A 23,331-nucleotide genomic window follows, 5' to 3' on the forward strand; every position below is an offset into this window, starting at 1 on the left:
AAATTTTTTTCAAAAAGATAATGTATTTGTAATAACTCAGACTCCCTTTATATATTAATTCCTGAAATAATCGATATACCTCATATACCGTAATTAATCTTTGTCCATATTAGATCCAAGAGAGCCATTCAGATTTGTTGGTAACGAGTAAACGTGTTCTTTGTTTCTTGCATAAAATATAAAAGAAAAAATAATTTAAATTAATTTAATAATTAATTTATTAGTCTACTTAAATAAATAATAACAGTTTAAATTTTACTTTATATATATAATAATTCATTGATCAATAATAAATTTTTAAATAAAATTTTGATCCAGCCACAAATATCGTGAACAAAATGTACATTTACGGTGTTTTTATATTTTTAATATTTTCTTCTGTTATAAGACAATAAGTTTTACGTGTTACTTAATTTCACTTTTCACCAAATTGTGGCAGTACTTAATCATGAGTGAGGGGAGAGTAGAAAGTTAGAAGTTAGAACCCCCAAAAGGCGACGTCGTGAGCTATAAGACAAATCGAGCCGGGTTTTTTTTAATCCTTCTCCTGGCTACTCTGCTGTGTTTTCCAATCGCCATTTGACGGCTGAGATCCGATCGATCTGAAGAAGATGATGATGGATCCGGCCACCACGCCGCTGGGCCAGATGCTCCTCGAAGAGATCACTCCCGTCGTCATGGTCCTCTCCACTCCCTCCGTCGAAGACTCTTCCCTCAAGAACGGCCTCTCCTTCCTCCATCTCCTCACTCCTTTCTGCTCCTTCAACAACATCGACGGTATTATTCTCTCTATCTCTCTCTCTCTCTCTCTCTCTCTCTCTGCTGATACCAGCATTGCTCCATTTCGCTTCTTGCAGTGCCTGTTAGGACCGCTAGTGACCAGCCTTATCGCCTTCACAAGTTCAAATTGCGTTTGTTCTACGCTTCTGATGTCAGAAGGCCCGATTTGAAGGTACGCGATGCCGCTTTTGCTTCTTTAGGGCTTTGTTTCTTGTTGTTTTCAGAGCTTCTCTCATTCTGCGTTTCCTCGCCTTTTACTAGGTAGCTAAAGAGCGTTTGAAACAAGTTATTACGGAGGCAGGGGAGAAAGTGTTCTCTGAGTTGGCTTCTGATGTGCCACATATTGATCATGAACTTGCAAGTAAGTCACATTCTCTGTATACAATTTGTATTCGGCTGTAATTCGTTTTATCTGCAATCATCGATCCTACACAAATGAATTGATACGTACTATAGTTTTGTGAATTTGTAGTAATTTAGGCGGTAATATGCTTTTTTGTAGTTCTATTTCCTGTCCACGTTTTTAAAATGGAAAATTAATTTCATCAACAAGTCGTATAAATACCACTTTATGTGAATTGCTTGACTGTTTGAGTTCTGATATACAGTATGATCAAACCTGAGGCTTGGTATGTTCAAATTGAGCATGCTGATGATCTGAGAGGCTTCAATTTCTTACAGTTGTAGGATAAATTGTAAAATTTCCTTTAGTGTGACATCAAGTTAGTTGAAGTTTTTTCGTTGTCTAAGATTTGGTTTGATTAACAAATAATCTTTTAGGTTCTGAGTACAGAAACACACCATCCTGGTTTCAGTTTCTTAATAAAGAGCTTGTACGCGTGGCCTCCTTTTCAGACCATGAAGCTTTTGACCATCCTGTGGCATGTAAGATTTTACACACAGTTAGAACTCTTCTTCTTCTTAGTCTCTTACTAATATAATAGTTCATACCTAGTTTTCCTTCTTTAATTCTTCAAAGCGTCATTTGCGGTTCAATATCATCAAATTTGTCTTCCCTCCTGAAAATTACTTGCAGGTATTCTAGCTGTCTCTTCAAATGATGAAGGGCCTATTAACCGATTTGTTGACCTTTATAACTCCAACAAGCTTCCGTCTCTTCTCAATGGTGGTGCAATGGATCCAAATATTTTGAAGCATTACGTGCTAGTACATGATAATCAAGATGGCCCTGCAGAGAGGTATGGACTTTCTTTTATTATTATTGCATTTGAGAAGCTATATACACATAGAAATATATGACCGAGTACCAGTTGCAATTAGCATGTACACTACATTGTTAATTTTTGGTTTTGCCATTCTGTAAGCTGTATCTCATACATGATGCATGTTGAAGAGGTCTATATTTTGGTCTTTGTTAAGATGTCTTGGAGTGACATGGTTTTTAGGAAAAGGGTAGACATTTTCATTGGTGTCTATGTGGTGGATATTGAAACCTGAAAGTATAGTTGGAATATTCTTTGGTTGCTCTGGACAGGATTATTTTCTTGCCAGAGAATGTTTTTCATGTTTTGGCAGAGCTTAATACTGATGTAGATTTTGTATTTTCGTAATTTTGAACCTTGAAACTAGTTTCATTCCCTGATAGTTAAGAGTGAAAATGAAAATTAGTGAAAACAAAAGTATATAACAAACATGACAGTTATTTTCTAGAAACTAATGCTTTCTCAGCTCAGGTGTTTCGATCCCTCGTTTTTTCATTTTTTCTTCAGCTAAATATTTTTATTAGTTGATGTAGTATTGTAGTGTTAGACTTGTGTGAGTTCCTTATGTATCTTCTTCAGCAGAGCAAGTAAAATTTTCACAGAAATGAGGAGTACTTTTGGTACAAGTGACTGTTCGTTGCTTTGCATTAATTCTTCAGTAGATGCTCCTATCAAACATCAAGTGAATCTTTGGGCTTCACATGTAAGTTTGTTTGAAGAACTTGTAACTTCTTCCTTTTTGTTAGAAAAAATTAAATTAGAAAATCATTAGTTACTGTGTGAGCCTTATTCTTTTGTTGTTTTTTCTTGTGTTTTAGAACCTACGTTAAATATAATATAATATAATATGATATGATATTTTGGTTTCAATCATGCGAAAACATGCAACTTAGGCTATTGTCTGCTGAAATTTGTGACAGATGTCTGATGCATCACTTAGTCAAGGTCTTGGTTGCTTTCTTAACACCGATGATATCAATGAGGTAAGTTGCCACAAGCACCAATTATTAAATTTGCCATGGAGGAGTTATGGTTAAGTAATAGACAAACTTTGAACTCTATTTTTATGACCCATTTACAGATCAAGAATCTAATGCAAAATTTATCATCGAAGTACATCATCCCGAACATGGAGCAAAAAATACGTGAACTCAATCAACAGGTCATTTAGTTTTAGCTTCTTTATTTTTGTTGGTGGATTGAATTCGTTATTTCAGCCCCCAATACTTCGATCCATATTCTGATCTTCCTTTGAAATTTGTTTCTGTAATGCTTCTTTTTTTTTTAGGTTTCTGCAACAAGGAAAGGTTTTAGAAATCAAATAAAAAATTTGTGGTGGAGAAAAGGGAAAGAAGATGGTGCAGATTCTCCCAATGGTCCCATGTATGTTAATATGTTATAGATGTTTCTTCTTCTTTTTTATTTATTTTTAAAAACTGTAATGTTATGCATGTCTGTGTGTATATATGTATAAGAAAATATAATTATCTTTGTGATAGAATATAGATGTATGCTATCTATGTTTCACGTGATGTTGTGCATTTTTCTAATAAGGCTTTTGTTTTCATTGTTGAAGGTATAATTATAGCTCCATTGAGTCACAGATTAGAGTTTTGGGTGATTACGCTTTCATGCTGCGTGATTATGAGCTTGCATTGTCAAATTACCGCCTAATTTCCACAGATTACAAGATTGATAAAGCCTGGAAACGGTATGCTGGCGTGCAGGTAATTCATTTTTTTTCAATTCAAAGTCTGGAGGACCGTCAGATGCATGGTCCCATGGTTGTGACACCCGTTTAAGTTAGATTAGGATTTTCAATAAAGAAGTGGTGGAGGTATATTAACTTGGATTCTTCTTTTTTTTTCCCTCCCCCTAACTACCACCAAAAAAAAAAAAAAAGAGTAATAATTTCTGCTGCTGGTGATAATATATTTCAGGAAATGATGGGACTTACCTACTTCATGCTGGATCAATCTAGAAAGGAAGCAGAGTATTGCATGGAAAATGCTTTTAGCACATATGTAGTACGTATGGTTTATTTTGGAACATGAGAAGGATTAAGTAATAAGTTTTTCTACAAGGTGCTCACTATATTCCGTTTAATTATCTTTTTAATTAATAAACTTAATATGTGCAGAAACTTGGATCATTGGGTCAGCAAAATGCAACAAGATGTGGTCTGTGGTGGATAGAAATGTTGAAGGCACGAGATCAGTATAAAGAGGCAGCAACTGTTTATTTTCGCATTTGTGGTGAGGTAGTGCTTTTTTTGTTCCTTGAAAAAAAAGGGGTAATTTGTAAATGTTGTTTTCTTCTCTTGACAAATTCTTTGTTGTAGGATATCCTACATTCTGCGGTGATGCTTGAACAAGCATCGTATTGCTACATGTTGTGTAAACCCTCCATGTTGCGTAAATATGGATTTCATCTGGTGCTTTCTGGTGAGCAGTATAAAAAGTGTAATCAGGTATTGGGTTGTCAACAATATGTAGAATTAAATTACCCATATTTAACAGATTGATTTTCACGCTGATTTTATTCTCTTTCTTAACATATTCAGATAAAACATGCAATTCGAACATATAGAAATGCTCTTTCTGTTCTCAAAGGATCTACTTGGAGCTACATCAATGATCATGTTCATTTTCATATAGGACAGTAAGTTTGACTTGCTTCAGTAATAGCATATTCTGGTTGTTTAATAATGTAGAACGTATGCATCTAGATTCTTTAAACTTTCTTACTTTTCATTGTTATAGGTGGTATGCTTCACTTGGGATGTATGATGTGGCTGTCAAGCATATGATGGAAATCTTGGCCTGCAGTCACCAGTCCAAGGCAACACAGGAATTATTCCTTAGTGACTTTCTTCAAACTGTGAAGGTGATAGTGACTCTATTTCCTTTTCAGATCTCATGCTTAGAACCTGATTGTTAAAATACTGAACTGCCAATAGTTTGATTTAATGTAATTCCTGAAGTAGTGTGCTTTGTAGGACACTTGAAATTTTATTTTGCTATATGTCTGTTGACAGAGTTGGACAGAAGCTAATTGGTTTGACAGCTGTCTTTATTTTCTAATTCTCTTGTATATCACAGAAAACAGGCCGGACATTTGAGGTAACAAAACTTCAATTGCCAGTAATCAACATTTCTTCAATCAAGGTCATCTTTGAAGATTACCGAACTTTTGGATCTCCTTCAGCTGTAAGTTGACTCTAATCCAGTGCACTCTCTCTCTCTCTCTCTCTCTCTCTCTCTCTGACACACACACATTGCATTTTAATTTCTAAAACATGTTTGGGACCCAATTTAACCAGGCTTTTTTACTGTTCAGTTAACTGATTATTTTAAATATTATAATATTTTGTTGAATGTGTGTGTCTGTTTGTTTAGCATCTTATATATCATCTTAAAAGATTTTTCACTCTCACTCAATCAAGTCTGTTACACCTTTTGAGAGGTCTGTCACTCTAAATATGTAATTGACCTATAATGCATGTAAAACACCTTGAATTGTCATGGGCACTTGGGTCAAGATATAATATGATAAAGCAATTCACATGCCTTTATCAATGATATGAACCTCTTAATAACTACATGATAAAATTTGGCTATCATAGTTGTATATTGTAGAATATATAGCCTAAAGCCTTAATATATGTGTTTGTATTTCAGATGTCACGGGAAGCATGTTTTGTTATTATATTGCACATAGGTTTAGAATGTTTATGGCTGTAGCCTCATAGTTTGAAGTATCTAAATTTTCAGGCTAATATTAGAGAAGGCTTGTGGAATTCTTTGGAGGAAGAAATGCTACCTTCATTCTCCGCTGCTAAGTCTAATTGGTTGGAATTGCAATCAAAGCTAATCCCAAAAAAGAATAGTCAATCAAATGTTTGTATTGCAGGAGGTATGTAAAATTTCATCAAAAGTTGATAATTGAATTTTTTTTTTATCAATTTATCTTTTGTATTGGTGTTGAATGTATTTTCGTTTTTGTTCGGATAAAAAAAAGAAAGAATATTCCATATATTCTTCAATCAGGACTTTTGGAAACAAGAAATAATATTTTCTGGTGTGGAACAATAGGGACAGATTTTAACAAAGTCATTCATGGAATTCATTTTGGGAACTGTACATATTAATTTATAACTGAGGAGCTTTTACTGGAAATTAATTGGTAGAGATTTAGATGACCTTGGGACTTCCTTGACAAAGTATTTTGTAACATGATATTTATGAAAAGTGGATGAAAGATATTTTGATATGTCCATATCCTTCTGTGTGTGTGTCAGAATCAGTAAAGATTTCGAATAAGACACTTACTATGTTTACCTTGTCTGCTGTTGGTGCAATGTTTATCCACACCACCCATCTGTAGAGGCTGTGAAGGTGAATATTGAATTCAAAAACCCTCTGCAAATCCCGATTCCTATATCTGGTGTTGCACTCATTTGCAAGCATTCTGGTAGTACTGATGAAGCTAGATCAGGCAAGCTAGAGTTTCTGTCTATTTCTCCTTCCTTTGTTTTTTCGTTTCTTTCTTCGTTTTCTAAAAAATATTCATTTATATTCAACGTTGTGCTTCCCCCGTGGCCGCGAGTAGTAAGACTAATAGGTCTCCGAAAATTTTTGTGATGGAGTTGTAGATCCATAAGGAAAAAAAAAAAATACTGTCTTGAGAAAATTTTGCGATGGACTTATATAGGTCCTTGAGGGAAAAAAGGACCCTGAAGAATTGCAATGGTAGAATTAGCGTTCCTTAACGGAACGATATGGAATATTAATATGAATTGTGTCCAGTGTTGCAATTTGTTGGGGACCTATAAGTCTAGCATTTAAATTCTTCAAGAGTTTAGTTTGATACTTTTTTTTCTCCCCTTCATGGACCTATAAGTATATGACCATTTTTTTGGGAACTTATTTGGTACTTAATTTTCTTTCAAGATCTAAGTCAATTGAAAAATTCTTCAGGGTCCTACTTGTCCTATTATTCTTTTTTTTTTTTTCATATTGATTATTGTTTATCATGGATATTACAGATGAAAACCAGTCAAACATGGAGAAAAATAATGAGATTGATCACTTCAGGGAAATGAGTTCAGATAACACCTCATTTTCGGTATCAGAGGTTGATTTCTCACTAGGAGGTGGTGAAACAACCATGGTGCGTTTCTAGCATTTAGTATCAATCAAGTTATTCTTTTTATGTATCATCACCACAATTTACAGTTGCAATTCTGTAGAAGAGATCTTGTGACTAAAAATATGCAAATTGAGCGGCATTGTGGATAATCATGAATCTCGGCATCTTCTTAATTTTGACTAGATATATCCAAATTGAACTGCAATGTCAAAAATTCTAGATTACCTCATAATTTTGTGCACAACATATTTTCTCATGATCATTTGTCTGGAAGTTGTTAGCAAGGTTGCCTTTTTTATTTTTTTTAAATAGAAAAAGCAATTTAACAAGGGAGGAAGAATGTTTCGCCTAATCAGCAGGCCACAATTTCCTGGACGGAAAGCTCATCCACATTCATTTGTATTATAACTTTTAACAATGCATGGTTCCCATTTGCATTTTGAATAAAGAAAAGATACTTTCAAGTTTCAATTAATGACTTGTTTTCCTTCTAAAAGAAAATTTCAGCAAAGCATTATTGCTTGATGCATATTTCCTGAGTTCTAAATTTGCTAGCATAGCTGGCAAATGTCTTGCTTTGTCCTATTTACTTTATCTTTATATACATTTTGATTTTTAAATGATTTTGGTTATTGGGTTTGTAATTGGATTTGAGAACTTTTGCATATCTGGTTTTTGAGGTCCTGGAGGTTAATGTTGTACAATCATGTGTACACTCTGCTGGCCTGTGAAGCAGGTATGGGAGCCAATTGTGAGCCGTTTGGCTATTTTGGGGTTTTGAATAGAACAAAATAAACTAAAATCATCAAAGTAAGATGATATTTCATCATAGATCTTTTAATTTAATTCCACAAATGATGTTACATCTTAGATATTTTAATTTAATTTACACATAAATGACATTCCATATGTAGTTCATGAAAGGTAAATGTATCCGGTTGCTCAATATTATTTTTGAATGTTTCTTCTTTTCCCCCTTAATTTTCCTTAAATATATTTTCATATCTTAAGTTGCGAAGTTTGTAAAATTGATATTTTTCAAAAACCTGTTTTCCAGGTTCAACTATCAGTTACTCCCAGTGTAGAAGGTACTCTTTCAATTCTTGGTGTTAGGTGGAAACTGTCTGGTACTATCATTGGCTTTCACAATTTTGAGTCAAGCCATCCCAAGAAGAATATTGTGAAAGGAAGAAGGAAATCAAATTACTCACCTAACAACATGTTTAAATTTATGGTGATTAAGGTACATGCTGTTGTCCTATCCTTTTTCACTATTGAATTTTTTCCAATTTAATGTTGAATCCTCCTGTTCTATCTTCTTGTAGTCTTTACATTTAGACTGAACCAGCTTTGTTTCTCTCTTAAAATCCCAGAGCATTCCCAAGCTTCAGGGTTCTGTTCGCCATTTACCTGGAAAGGCATATGCTGGAGATTTACGGCAACTTGTATTAGAGTTGCATAACCCATCAGATTTTCCTGTTAAGGTACTGCATCCTGGATTTGCATATCAACTCATTTGGCTATTGTGATTTACCTTTGGAAGAGGCAACTGTTACTGATTAGTGTGCTGTAATTTTTTGTTGCGGGGTTATTTATATTGTACCTATTATTCTTGCTTACAATTTCAGTGGACGAATGATGTGACTTGATTGCAGAGTTAGCTTTATACTTTCCCTGCTCTTTCTCACATGCTATTTTTCTACATGTTTTATTCATTTGGGGTTTTGGCAGAATCTGAAGATGAAGATAAGTCATCCTAGATTTTTAACGATTGGGAATCCAGAACATATAAAGTCAGAATTTCCTGCTTGCTTAACAAAGAAAATAGATTCAGTGAATAATGATGCACAAGCTAATCCTGGTATCATGTCAGACACTGTTTTTATGTTTCCAGAGGTCAGTATTGAATCTTTTACATGCACGCTATATAGTTGCACTTTTGAATTAGCATCATTCAACTCGGTCACATGTATTCACTTCATATCAGGACACTTCAATACAAGGTGAAAAACCCTTCTTGTGGCCTCTCTGGTTTAGGGCTGCTTTTCCAGGAGACATTTCTCTTTGCATGAGCATATATTATGAGATCGGAGATATATCAAGTGTCATCAGATATCGCACTCTTCGTTTGCATTACAATGTGCAGGTTAGTATAGAAATTTGTTTATATAACATTCTTGGGTTATGCTATATGGTCAACTGTTTTGTAGCCAACATAAGGAAAAACAAGGAAACCAACTAACCAAGTATGCTCTCCTTTTTGCAAAGGAGGAGAGTGAAACTGGGGTTGTTGGTTACATGTCTGCTAAAAAATTTGGTCATTTATACATTCTCAATATTCTTAGCACTGTACGAATAACCAAATCCAGTTATGTTAAATAGCTCTATTTCAGATATACCATTTTTAGACCTAATGTATTCTGAACTGCCAAAATTTGTTAATCACAGATATTACCATCGTTGGATGTCTCATTTCAAATCAGTCCTTCTCGGATGAGAATGCAAGAATTCCTTGTTCGATTGGATGTTGTTAACAAGACAAGCTCAGAAAGTTTCCAAGTTTACCAGTTGTCCTCTGTTGGGAAGCACTGGGAAATTTCTTTACTTCAACCTCCTGATACTATTTTTCCTTTGCAATCATTGATGGCTGGTCAAGCAATATCATGCTTTTTCACGCTAAAGGTTTGAGTTCTCATTTATGATATGTTTTATTTTGTAATATTTTCCCACCAAGGCAGACATGTTTCATTTGAATGGTTATTGGGCTGTAAAGATAGATATTAATTACTTAGTGAACGAAAATATGTTTAGTTACTGATGGTGACATACATAATACAGGTAACTAAGTCCAAGTAGAGGTGCGGTACTTGCTTGAAACTAAATGTTGCAGTATGAAATGCTTTATTGAAATAAAAAAGAATGATCGATAAGAAGCATTGAAGGATGGGTGCATGATAATATTATGAAATACTCTAATGTTTTCATATTCGAGCTTGAATGTTTTCTTGGCCCGCTTTTATCTGATAAACCATTTAGTATCAATCTATTGTATACCCACTATTTATTTATTTTGTTTGAGATATGCTGGCTACTTAGTGTGTATGACACGCACAATATGATTATTGTTGACTGTATTAAGTTATTGTTTGCCATCAGAATTCAAGATTATTAACATCTGAGGCCAATGAACCTGCCATGCATGTCAGAAGTGATTTAAGTCTGGTTCCCCAAAGCAGTGACAATTTAGTTTTCAATATAAATAATGCACCTTTGATCAATTTCCACCATTTTGAAAGATTGCAGCAGGAATTTCCACACGAGGTAGACATTTATTTTAGTGTCCACTATGCTGTGTATTTTATTGTTATTGGAATTTTATGTCACCATATCATTTAGGATTCAGTATTGCGAAATCTTACACTGTTCAATAATTCTATCTTATAAGAACTTCACCTGTTTGTAGGATCAGGGTGACTTAAATACTGTTGATTTTGTATTGATCTCCCGGTCACTGAAGAGTGACCACAATAGTGGGCTTTCTGATCCTCCTTGTGTTATGTCTCACCATGCGTGTCACTTCAGGCATGTTTCATTTCAAACATGATGCTTCTGATTTTGATTTTTACAATGCATTTTTTCCCTATTCATATGTGTGTGTGTATTGGCGGGGTTTATGTTAATCTTTTTCCCCCCTATCTCCTGATGACAGTACTGCTAGCACCGGCCCTATTTCATGGCTAGTGGATGGACCTCGAACGTTGCAACATGATTTCTCTGCGTCCTTTTGCGAAATAAACCTGAAGATGCATCTTTACAATTCGTCTCATGCTACTGCTATCGTGCGCATTGACACTTTAGATTCTGCAGGCAGTGGTGGTGTGGTTCAATCACCCACTTCGGATATCCAAGCAGGTTGGCATGATGTCACACCAACGACACCAACGAGTGAGCCCAAAGTCACATCAAATGCTTTTGAAACCCAACTCAAGAAGGCACTATCGTTGGACAGTGTCTCACCATATATTTGGTCTGGATCAAGCTCTACCAATCTACACCTTGAGCCTATGTCCTCTGTGGAAACCCCTCTTCAGATCTGTGTATTCTCTCCTGGTACGTATGATTTGTCCAGTTATGTTTTGAATTGGAAACTTTCATCCAAAGGTCACGGAGGTGGTGATGAAACGAAACAGCAATCAGGCAAGTGCCAGGGGTATAAATATTATATTACTGTGCTCCAATCCAGTTGAGAAGCTGGTAAATTTTAGTTGTCCATTTACCATTTGCTAGAATTTTAGATCTCATTTTTAACGGTGGCTGTATATATATAAAAAAAAGGTACACTTCCCTGTATTATTAAGCGTCAATAGGAACAAGGAAGGATGTAAAGATTCAGAGGAAAAGGTGCAACACGTTCTTTTTGTCCAAACAATAATGAGTATGAAGAGAGTACATTACCATTTTTAGTTACAAAAGACTGAGACACTGACAAAATTATCCCAAAAGAAATTAAATTTATTTTGTATTCGTAAAAAATGCACACCGGGTGATAAAAATATCTTAACGTTAAAATGTTATTGATATTATTAAAGTATTATCCTACCCCACTATTATCTATCATCCTTAATTTCTACGACTCTATAGCAATGACATTTTTAATTGTGCATAGTGTATACTATTCAATAATTATCGTAATGCTAAATGGATGAATTAAAAATTTCTACTTGCTGAAGATGTATAAGTACGTAATTACATTTATATTAATTACATTTTATTCTAATGTAAAAAAAAAAAATCCTTCAACTCAACCCGCTTCTAGTGTTGAGAGTCTATTTGTGAACGCAAAAAAAAAAAAAAAAAACTGATACAGTTTATTCAGAAACATAACTTTTTGTGCAACCCCAACAACGTCCATATTTTAGTTTGATTTTTTTTTTTTTGGTGTCTTTAGTTTGATTTATTTTACTTACCAACTAAGTTCGACTGATTTTTATGGATATGGAACTAATGAGTGTGTAGTCATCTATTATGGGGTATTGGGGTGCTTAACCACAGTCTGGGGGCAGCTTTTTGGGACATTAGGCAGGAGCAATTCGGATGGTCCGAATTGCTGAAGAATAAAATATATGGTGCAAATCGGATGGTCCGATTTGCAAGGAGCAAAAATTTAAATTTTAGATGGTGCAATTCGGACTGTCCGTTTTGTTTTTTTTTTTTTAATAAATTGAAAAAACAATTCGTAGGGTCCGATTTGATTATTATAAGATTATTTTGAGGGGGAGGAGGGAGCAGATCGGACCCTGCGATCTGTGGTAGCAATACGGACCGTCCGATTTGTAATGGAGAATTCGGACGGTCCGATCTGTTCTTACCTGATTCCACACTGTTGTAAAGCACACACTCTCTCCATAAACCCGTGCTACTCCAAACCCTTCTCCATAATAAAAATAAAAAGCGACTAAGTTCTTTAAAGATTTATCGTAAATTAACTGAAACGCGCTGTGAAAATTTTCCCAAACGGATTGGATTGATCTGTTAAGTTTTTATTTTTCTTGTTTCCAAAAAAACCAAACATGGTTGAAAAATTGATATAGACAAGCATAATCCCTCCCACTAAACCGTAACTACTAAAACAAAAGCAAACTTGCATTCATAAACAGACTATTCATGCAAGCACCACTAAGTATATATGTCCACATTATTAACACTAACAACATTAGGTTAATCCATTTCATAAAACATTAAATCTTCTTATTAACTAATATTTTCCGCTTATTAGAATAAAGAAAACATGAATGACCTTTTGGCTAGCAAATCCTTCGTCTCACGCAATGGCTCGCCGGACGACCATGTCATCGAAATCAACCCTGGCGCGGCGGGAGCCACCCTAGACCAATTCTTCGCCGACGTGGAGGCGACGAAAGATGAAATGAAGAATCTAGAGAACATTTTCCAGAGCCTCAAAAGCCTCAACGAAGAGAGCAAAACCCTTTACGACGCCACCGCCGTGAAGGACCTCCGTTCACGTATGGACGCTGACGTGGCACTTGCCCTCAAGAAAGCCAAGTTCATCAAGCTCAAGCTGGAGACCCTCGAAAGTTCCAACGCCTCCTCCCGCCGCGTCCCCACCTGTGGGCCTGGCTCCTCCTCCGACCGCACACGGATGTCCGTCGTGCATGGGCTGAAGATGAAGCTGAAGAACTTCATGGACGCCTTCAATGGGCTCAGGAACCAGATCTCGGCAGAGTATCGGGACACAGTACAGCGCCGGTATTTCACTATTACCGGCGAGAAACCCGATGAGAAGACCGTTGAGATATTGATCTCCACGGGTACAGAATGCTTAATTGTTTGTGGCAACGCTCTGCTTTTTAAAGCTCTTTTTGGTTTTGGATCACAAAATAATATTTTTTGCCACCGTTACATTGATTGATATCTTATAGTTATGTTTCACCTACACTACTGTTATTCACTTATTCATTAATTTATACACATATTTTTTTTTAATTTAGTCTACGCACTTTACATTAAAATTTATGAAAAAAATTAATTACTTTAGTAATTTTATATCAGTAAAAGCCGATAAATATTTATTTTATTTTTTAATTTTTTCTATAATCATTTAAATTTTTATTATAAATTTTAGTTAGTTAATTGACTAACACATTTTTTTACATTTGAGTTAATATTAGTCAATTTTTCATTCTTATCACTATAAAAAAATTGGCTTCTTATATAATTTTTATTATTTTCTATTTTATTAGTAGATATTTATAATAAAAGGAGTGCTAGGAGCCAGCAACTTTTGTTATTTGTAGTCATCAATGATGATTTTATTGGTGTGAAATTGGTGTGAGATTTCATCTAATAGCTCACTTTTTCTTGACTTGCCAGAATTTAGAAAAGGTGCTGCCCTAGACTTTTCCTTATAATATTACATATAAAAAATTACCTGCAAGTTGCAAGTGTGATTGAGAGGAGTATAAAAGATGCATGCATTCAAGCCACTAAGTTCAGAGCTTTTCATGATTCAGCACATAGCAACAAACCATAATTGTGTTTTGAGTAATAAACTAATAATGCAGGTGAGAGTGAGTCACTTGTACAAAAAGCCATAGAAGAACATGGAAGGGGAAGAATAGTGGAGACATTGAAGGAGATAGAGGAGAGGCACGATGCAGTGAAAGAGATAGAGAGGAGGCTGATGGAGTTGCAGCAAGTGTTCTTGGACATGGCAGTGTTGGTGCAATCTCAAGGGGAACGACTTAATGACATCGAAAGCTTTGTCACAAAAGCTAACTCCTTCGTGGAGAGCGGTACTCGGCAGGTGGAGGTGGCGGTGAAGACCCAGAAGAGTACCCGCAAATGGACATGCTGTGCCATTATCCTTATTATTCTCATCATCTTCCTCCTCCTCTTTCTCCTCAAACCATGGCAACCTAATAAGGGAGCTCAACTCACCCATGTTGCTCCTAAAACTTTATAGTGTTTAAATGGTGTTGTTTGTTTATTACTATTTGATTGCTGTGGATATTATTTCTCATCACTTATTTGCTTTAATAATTTCTTTACTTTTAGGTTTAGAAATGTTTAGAATGGATATGTATGTTAAATTAAATGCGTAAATACTAAGATCTAGTTACTACATAATGTATTTTTTATTAGATAAAAATTTACATATAATTTTTTTTATATGATGATAATTGAAAATTATGATAATTTAATTAAACATATTAAATAATAATATTATTTGTACACTAAAATAAGTTATTATATATTTATATATAGATAAATATTAAGTTTAATTGATTTTTAATGTGTATTTTATATTTTAATATATATTTTATATTAATAGTTGATTTTGGTATATATATAGTATAGTTATATTATATGTTAAATTATTTAATAATTTTTTATTATCAACTCTATATGAAAATAATTATATGTGAGTTAATTTTTTGATATTAATGTATATTATTTTAATATTAAATTAAAAAATTATACTACTATTAATATATACAACAATTAATATTAATAAATAAATTATTTCATAGAACTATTAAAAATTATTAATAATTTTATCAAAACCTAAAAATAAGTTGAGATGAATAAATTTTAAATTTAAAAATTAACATCTCATTTTTTCATATTTTTACAGAATAAATTCTTAATAATTAAAAAATTATTGAAATTATTAAAAAAAATAATTTAATTATTAAAAAGTGAAGATTCATAAACAATTATTTATATGTGAAGTTAATAACTATAAATTATTATTTAATTGAATAATGTTAAATTCACGGAAGAGAATATAAAATGTCCACACTCGGAAGTTGAAAATGAACATGAGGATTAAAATGAAGGCAGCCTTTGATAACTCATAAGTACACACAGAGACTTGTGTAACTTTTTCTCTCCATGGAAACCCTTGCGCACGGCAAACCCTACGCCGTCCACGACCCTCCGCAGCAGCGCTCCTTCTTCTCCACCTTCCTCTGGCGCTTCCTGGTAGCCATGGTAGCGGCCTTCGCCCTCATGGCTATCATTTCTTTCACCGTCAAGCTCGTCTTCAAGCAACGTTACCCTGAAATTCTAGTGGTCTCAGGCTCCGGTACCTTAAGAACCAGCCGCTACGGCCTCACGGCCAAGTGGGACGTCATGTGCGTCGTCAAGAACCCTAACAACAAGTTCACTATCCATTACGACGCTATTTCCGCCGCCATAACGTACGGCAAGTTCGGGATTCTGGACTCCAAACACTACAAGCCCTTTGTACAGGGCTCGCGGGCCCAGAATGCCGTGGGCCTTGGGTTCGCGGCGAAGGACGTGTTTCTTGGGAAGGAGGAGATACTGAGAATTTGGGATGACAGGTCACGTGGGGATGTTCGATTTGGTCTGAGGTTGTCGGGATGGGTGAGGTTCAAGAATGGTATTATCAAGTCAAGGTATCATTTTTGGGAGAGTGTGTGCGACCCTCTCATCTTTGATTTCTCAGCTACCAATAACTTTTCCCTCACTTTGACAAACCCTGTAACATGCAAGTAACTCACCAACGCCACTAGTATACTCTTTTCCAACATTTTATACTATTTTCTTCAATATTTTGTTATTTTTATACTATTTTCTTCCACATATATCTTATACCAATAACTTATTTAAGTCAATGAGTAATAGTTCAAATGAGTAATAGTTCAAATGACATGGTCTCCCCATATTTAACTAAGAGGTTGCGAGTTTGAATCTCCTATCTTTAATAAAAAAAATAACTAATTTAATTGTTAATTGTTAATTGTTTATTTGTTTAAATTATTGGTGGGAATGTTAAGAACATGAGGAAGGAAACTTATTAACATTTTTAGGGAATATTTCTCAAAATTTTTTCAATGTTATCCTCAAAATTTTCATTATATATTCTTTAAATGGAATAATAATACTTAGACAAATAAAGAATATTACACTCTTTATTAATTAAATAAATTATTTCATTATATATTCTTTAAATGGAATAATCCTTAAAAAGATAAAGAATATTACACTTTTTATTAATTAAATAAATAATTAACTCTTTATTTATTATATTATTTTATATCAATGATTCAGATTTAAAATTTAAAATATATATTTTTTTATTATTAGTAACAACTACCAAGCGACGTATTTTTAATTTTTTTTTAAAACGTATTAGCATTTGCAGCGACTGCCGCTTAAATTCTTAATTAATTAAGCTTTCCTTTCTATGTTCAATACAATACACGCACAAGTTCTTTAATTAAAATCACATTCATTCGTATAAAAAAAATATTAAAACAAAGTTAAATACTTTAATAAAGATTATATAATTATTTTTATGAAAAGATATTTATTTTTAATTATTGAATAATAAATTATAAAATTTAATTTTAGTATGTTATAAAAATATTATTTTTATTTTTTAAAATAAATATCTTTATAGAAAGGTGTTTTTATCATCTTCAACTAGAGTAGGTGGCTAATAGAATAGCATTCATGTATTTTTCTCCATCCACATGGCTGCCTTACAAGGGCATGAACTGTGTTGTTTCTGCTACGCTAAAGGCAAATTACATGATTGAGACTTGGAGTTATAAAGGAATCTCACTTTAAGTTACACGAATGGACAAAAGCATTATATTATTGTTGACTTTTTTATTTATTAAAAATTAATCTATTTAAATATAAAATTACTCTAAATATATTATTTTTCAATATATTAAAAATGTCAAATAAACGACAACTATTTTAAAACAGAAGAAATAAATAATATGTAGTTTGGTTACTTATTGACTTATTGTTACGGCAGTGGATCATCCGGAATATCACGACATACAAGGATACCATATTTGCTTAATTTTGATATTTGAAATGTTATCTTCAAGGGTAAGCATATCTATTATTTATTATATATTTTTAATTTTAGAAGTAAAATATGTTATATATTATTTTTTATTATAATTAAAATTAATTTTTTTTAAATTAATTTTTTTTTTTTTACTAATTTTACAATTAAAATATGTCACATGTCACTCTCTCATTATAATTGAAATTAAATCTTTTTTTATAAAATTAAAGAATTTTTCCCTCCTCTTTACTAATTTTACAACCAAAATATATCACATGTTACTCTCTTATTGCAATTGAAATCAATATTTTTCTCCAAAATTAAAGAGTTCTCCACTCCTCCCTCTTCCTTTCTCTATTTCTTTCACTCCTTCAACCACTCTATCTATTTTATATATTATTATCAATATCAATGACTAACTACTAATTTGACAATCAAAATGTGTAACATGACCTTCTTTAATTGCATTAAAATTAAAATTGAAATTGGAATATACCTATATTATGTGTCATATCTATTATATATCTCTAATTTTACAACAAAAATATGCCACATGTCACTTTCTCATTACAATTAGAATCAAATTTTTTCCTCCAAAATTAAAGAATTTTCCTTTCCTCCTTACTAATTTTACAACCAAAATGTGCTACATGTCACTCTCTCATTATAATTGAAATTAAACATTTCCCTCCAAAATTAAAGAATTCTTCCCTCCTCCTTAGGGGAGTGGATACTCTCCAGTGGAAAAAATTATATGGTGTCCAGTGTTTAATCTCACCCTTCATTGCTCTCTCTCTCTCCTATTTATTTTTGGTCCCACTTATAGAATTAAAGGTGAGAGATCACACTTTATTCTCTCAAGTGTTAAAAAAATGGAGAGGGTCTATTTCCCTAATTTTACAACTAAAATATGCCACATGTCACTCCCTCATTGCAATTGAAATTAAATCTTTTCCTCCAAAATTAAAGAGATCTCCCCTCATCCTTCTTCCTTCTGATATCTATTTCTCTCATTCCTTCAACCACTCTATCTATTTTATATATCATTATTAATATCAATGACTAATGACTAATTTGACAATCAAAATATACAGTATGATATTCTTTAATTACATTAAAGTTAAAATTGAAATATTAAAATTGAAATTGAAATATACCTATATTATGTATCATATATTACTATCTAATTTAATAATCAAATGTGTCACATGACACACTTTTATTAAAATTGAGAAAAAATATTTTTTTTTAAAATTAATAAACGCCTTTTCTAAATTCTCTCCATTTACCTCTCTCCATTTTTCTATTTCTATCTACTATTTTTACTCTATATATAATTTATATTTTATATTAGTAATTTGACAAATCAAAATATGTCATCCGATATTTTTTACAAATAAAAATAAAATTTTTTCTTCCAAAATTAACAAACTCTCACTCTCATTCTCATTTTTCATCTTTATCTTTCTCTCTCTTTTCTCTCATTCTCTGTTTTTCTATCTTTCTCTTCTACAGAAAATAAAATTAACAAAATAATATAATTTAAATAAAAAATATTATTATTGTTATTATATACATAGTTTTTTAGTTTTTTATTTAGTTTTAAATTTTTACCGCTTATCTTTCTAATCTATATTTTTATTTCTCTTCTTTCAAATATTTATTACATATAATTTGGAGAGAATACTAATATTATAATTAAAAGTTAGAATCAAGATTCAATTATTTTAAAAAAATTAATTTTGTGTTAATTTTATAACTATCAGTATAATTTTTTTATACTAATATCTAATTATATTTTTATATACACAGAGAGAAACAATATTATTTTTCAATAACAAGTATAAAATTAATTATAATTAACACCTAATTAAATGTAAAAATATACACGTTAAATTGTTTTAAATTTTAGATAACTAATGTTAAAATTAATTATTAATAAAAAATTAAACTTTTTCATATAAAATAATAACTAAAAATCTTATTATTTGATTTTTTATCTACAGATACCTTAGTCTTCTTAGCCAAAAACTTTTGTCAACCTATGACATTTTTTTTATAAAAGTAGTTTGATTTTATAAATCTTTTGTACCATGCATAATCTATACTGTCAGAATAAAGTATATCGTAGTTTTAAAAAATTTATATCACCGTAATATTATTACGGGTAAAAATTCAAATTGATAAAACTTCATGTCCATAAGCCTGGAAGTCTAATGACTAATTCCTCGGATACTGGAGAGACAAAGTGGTGGACGATCCTCCCAAAGTAAGCTCCATTCCTATCCTCCAGTGAATATTGAACCTGGAAAAAATGGTTAAAGAACACAGACTCTCATCGATCTATGCCAACTTGATTTGGTAATCTTAATTAATGTTAATAGTAAAATGATGGCTTATATATATATATATATATATATATATATATATATATAGGAAGGTGTTCAGGTGTGACAGTGTACTTTCACAGAACAGCAGTGTTACAAGCTTTATGGCCTTACAGATTTAATTTAAAATATTCGATTGGCGTTGATTGAAGGGTTGCTTTCTTTTGTGGAAAACATAGGAAGAAAGTGCAGGATGGGCTAGCAACAGGTGCAAAAGTTCTGCTGTACATATTGATAGAAAATGTCAAATTTGTCCAATATTATTGAAAACCGCATTGGTGGAGGGGGAGTATCCTGAAGCTGTAGTCGAGGGTAAGCCGAGCCAAATGGTAGTGTGCCGGTTATTTTACTTGTTAGGTTAATTGAATATATGATTTGGTAAAAAATATAACAAATAATTTTTTAAAATTTTAAAATTAACAATTTAAAATTTTAAAATTATTGAAGATATATGAAAAATTGTTTAACACGACGATATTGTATTAGTTTGGTTTTTATTTTTTTTAATTTTTTTATGCATATAATTTAAAACATGAAAGGTACGAAAATTTATATTAAATATGTAAATTAATATAATTTAAATTAACGATATAATTTAATCGAATAAAAGTAACGTACTCGTATTATTGTAGTGGGACGAATAATAAGTACTTAATTCAGCTTTAAAGAAATTTCAAATACAAAGACATACATTTCATGATTATTCGATAATTAAAAATCCAATGTTTAATAAAAATAAGCTATTTAATTATAAGTTATACTAAAATTTTGAGTGTGTAAATACATGAACATCATATATAAAGAATAGAATAATATAAATACTGTTATTTGTATTAGATTAAATTAAGTTGAGATTTTGTAATTATATACATGTGAATTATAATTGTTGGTATTGCATTTATTTTAAAGATCTGAGCTAAATTTTTTTTAGATGGCAATATAATTAAAATTCAAATTCAAAGGTATATAGTTAAAAATAAGTGTAGTTTTGTTTGATGAAGACGTGAGTGGGAGTAATGTAGCAGCTAAGGATAAAAGACTGAATCAATTAGTATATTAGTGGCTAATAATACATTAGTATTTATAATTTAAAACTAGAATTATATATAAATATTAAAAAAAATTAAATTTGTATATAAAAAGTATGTTTATAAAAAATAATAAAAATATAATTTACAATTTTTTTTAAATAATTAAATTTGTTATTTAATTTTAAATAATTTAATTTTGATATAATATTAGATAAAATATTTTATGTATCTGTTAATTATGTATTGTAATTTAAATATTTTTTATTATTATTTCTAAAAATAAAAAATATATTCTAAATTAGTAAATTAATTAATTTATTTTAAAATTTTATATGTAATATAAGTACATATAATAGAACAAAAGATATAAAACAAGTAATAAAGATGAATAAATTGAGAATAAAATAAAATATATAAAATCATGAAAAAAATAAAACATTAGATTAATATCTAAATTATAATTATTTGAATTAAAATTTGTAATTGAAAATTTTAACAAGATCAGATTAACAATAAAATTGGAAGATACATAGAGTCATAGAGAGTTATATAAAAAATATGAAGAATTTAAAATTTATCTTTTGATGAAAAAAAGATGACTATTAGATAAAGAATAAAAAAAAGTTAAAAATATAAAAATAAAAAAAGATTTAAAGAAATAAAAAAACGATGACCCAATAACTAAATTTGATTAGATTAAATAATAATTAAAATAATAAAAAAAATAAATTACAGATTTTGACCAATTGAATTTAATTTATTTACAGTGAAATCATTTAAAATTTAAAATAAAAATATATTATAAATAACTATTTATTTAAAAAAAAATATACAGTGGGGCAAATATTCCCTCATACTTGTTGCCGGATCCATGCCTGCCTCTGTGTAGCTTCTTTCATTATTATTCGTGTATTCCAATTTAAAATACTGTCAGCCAAAGTCGAAGCCGGCTGACTTCATGCATAAATCATTAAATCTTATGGCAAGCTTCATCCATTACCTATTTAAGTTGGTCATTTTTGAGAAACACATTATTAAAATGGGTCATTTTCGTCTATTCCAACCTTGGAAAATGACAAACCTTAAGTGAGAAACTTATTCGTACGCAGAACATTAGAGTTCCAAATCCGTACGCGGGAACACTGGATAATTTTCCATATATAATGTAAATAATTTTTTGGCCCTTGGGATGAAGTATGTGGGCTTTAGTTTATGCCAAGTTTTGTTTCGGTCGAAGGTTAGGCCCAATTGTTTTGGTCTCGGAAGCTTTGCGTGTTTTTTTAAGGGTTTCCCCTCTTTAATGGGCCTAATGAAGGTTGATACTTAATAGTTGTTGCCCCACTCCCGTGTCTTCCCATGATGACACGTGGCAGTATGTTAGAAAGAAATTCATAACGCGGTGACTTATTACAAAAGTGCCCATGAGTTCTATAACGTTTTTTCTGAGTGAACGAAGATGTCTATTCTGACGTTGACAACTTGTCATACATGTGCTTCGTAAAAATGGGTATTATTATGAAGTTGCCATTGATATTATTAGTAATTTAGTATTGAATTGTTGAGACGAGTAATGATCATATCGGTATGATAATCGTGTAATTAGTTGAAGATTATATTGTTATTATGAGTAGCAAATCATAAGATCAATGACAACATTATTATGAGTTAGTGTTGGTACCATATGGCTTTTGAAATTCGTGAAGACGGTGGTTATAATAAGCTGACGACGAATCAATCAAAAGACTTATGCTGTTAGGTATATATGGTTGGTAAAGTTGGTGCATATTATTTTGAAGGAAAATAATTAATGCTTTTGTTTTTTGAACATTCAAATATTCCGGAATAATATTATTAAATTTTTACTCTTTGTTGGATTTTAGCTACTGTGCTCTCCGTTTCTATACCCTAACAAATGAAATTTTGATTTGAGTAAAATCCACAATTAGACCAATAACTCAATTTCATCGGTGTTATCTAAATAATGATAGCATGTTCATCCAATTTCAGTACATCCCTATATAAATCAAAATTATCATATATTTTTTTAAAGAAAAATATAGGAAACTAATATACTATCTGTCAATTTATTGTCAATAATAATTAATTATTATATTTTAAATATATATATAAGGAGACACATCCAGAAAATACATATATAAAGATACACGACCATAAAAAAAATATTTTTATTAGACACATCCATAAAAATACTTCTATTAAACATAATTATAAATAAAAATTAACAGAAATTAGCAGAAATATTGTTGGGAACGTAACGAAATTATTTTTTTAATCACCTACGTTATTATTAGATGTAAACCTTTAATACTGAAAAAAATGCTTGTATCCATTCTGATGGAAGTGTGTAGTAGACATAATTTTTTAAATTTATTTAAAAAATTATA

The 23,331-nt window shown here is 31.4% G+C and overlaps 4 protein-coding genes across 9 annotated transcripts; all 4 read left to right on the forward strand.

Moving 5' to 3' along the window:
* The first annotated feature begins 473 nt into the window (after positions 1-473).
* Positions 474-11,626, forward strand: LOC112784549 (uncharacterized). Of its 6 annotated transcripts, none has more exons than XM_025827789.3 (27): positions 475-777; positions 858-952; positions 1,042-1,141; positions 1,561-1,665; positions 1,817-1,979; positions 2,583-2,706; positions 2,924-2,986; positions 3,085-3,165; positions 3,292-3,386; positions 3,580-3,730; positions 3,944-4,030; positions 4,144-4,263; positions 4,345-4,473; positions 4,567-4,664; positions 4,766-4,889; positions 5,105-5,212; positions 5,777-5,918; positions 6,390-6,500; positions 7,051-7,175; positions 8,212-8,397; positions 8,528-8,638; positions 8,886-9,050; positions 9,142-9,300; positions 9,603-9,836; positions 10,311-10,475; positions 10,618-10,736; positions 10,864-11,626. In XM_025827789.3, exons 1-27 carry the CDS (start codon positions 612-614, stop codon positions 11,399-11,401), a joined length of 3,864 nt encoding a protein of 1,287 aa, XP_025683574.1. In that variant the 5' UTR covers positions 475-611; the 3' UTR covers positions 11,402-11,626. The 6 variants fall into 6 exon arrangements, with proteins under 6 accessions (XP_072087655.1, XP_025683574.1, XP_029152313.1 ...); XM_029296480.2 differs by having other exon boundaries at positions 10,624-10,736; XM_025827790.2 differs by having other exon boundaries at positions 2,586-2,706.
* Positions 11,627-12,666: 1,040 nt separating this feature from the next.
* Positions 12,667-13,658, forward strand: LOC140182664 (syntaxin-121-like). Its single transcript, XM_072229848.1, has one exon. The coding sequence runs from the start codon at positions 12,943-12,945 to the stop codon at positions 13,582-13,584; it is 642 nt and encodes a 213-aa protein (XP_072085949.1). The 5' UTR covers positions 12,667-12,942; the 3' UTR covers positions 13,585-13,658.
* A 482-nt stretch (positions 13,659-14,140) lies between these two features.
* On the forward strand, positions 14,141-14,637 carry LOC112784091 (putative syntaxin-131). The gene is made up of 2 exons (XM_072231305.1): positions 14,141-14,162; positions 14,237-14,637. Exons 1-2 carry the CDS (start codon positions 14,141-14,143, stop codon positions 14,635-14,637), a joined length of 423 nt encoding a protein of 140 aa, XP_072087406.1.
* A 932-nt stretch (positions 14,638-15,569) lies between these two features.
* On the forward strand, positions 15,570-16,196 carry LOC112784359 (uncharacterized). Its single transcript, XM_025827536.2, has one exon. The coding sequence runs from the start codon at positions 15,570-15,572 to the stop codon at positions 16,194-16,196; it is 627 nt and encodes a 208-aa protein (XP_025683321.1).
* The last annotated feature ends 7,135 nt before the right edge of the window (positions 16,197-23,331 follow it).

Source organism: Arachis hypogaea, chromosome 20 (genome assembly GCF_003086295.3).
Source record: "Arachis hypogaea cultivar Tifrunner chromosome 20, arahy.Tifrunner.gnm2.J5K5, whole genome shotgun sequence".
Lineage (NCBI taxonomy): Eukaryota > Viridiplantae > Streptophyta > Magnoliopsida > Fabales > Fabaceae > Arachis > Arachis hypogaea.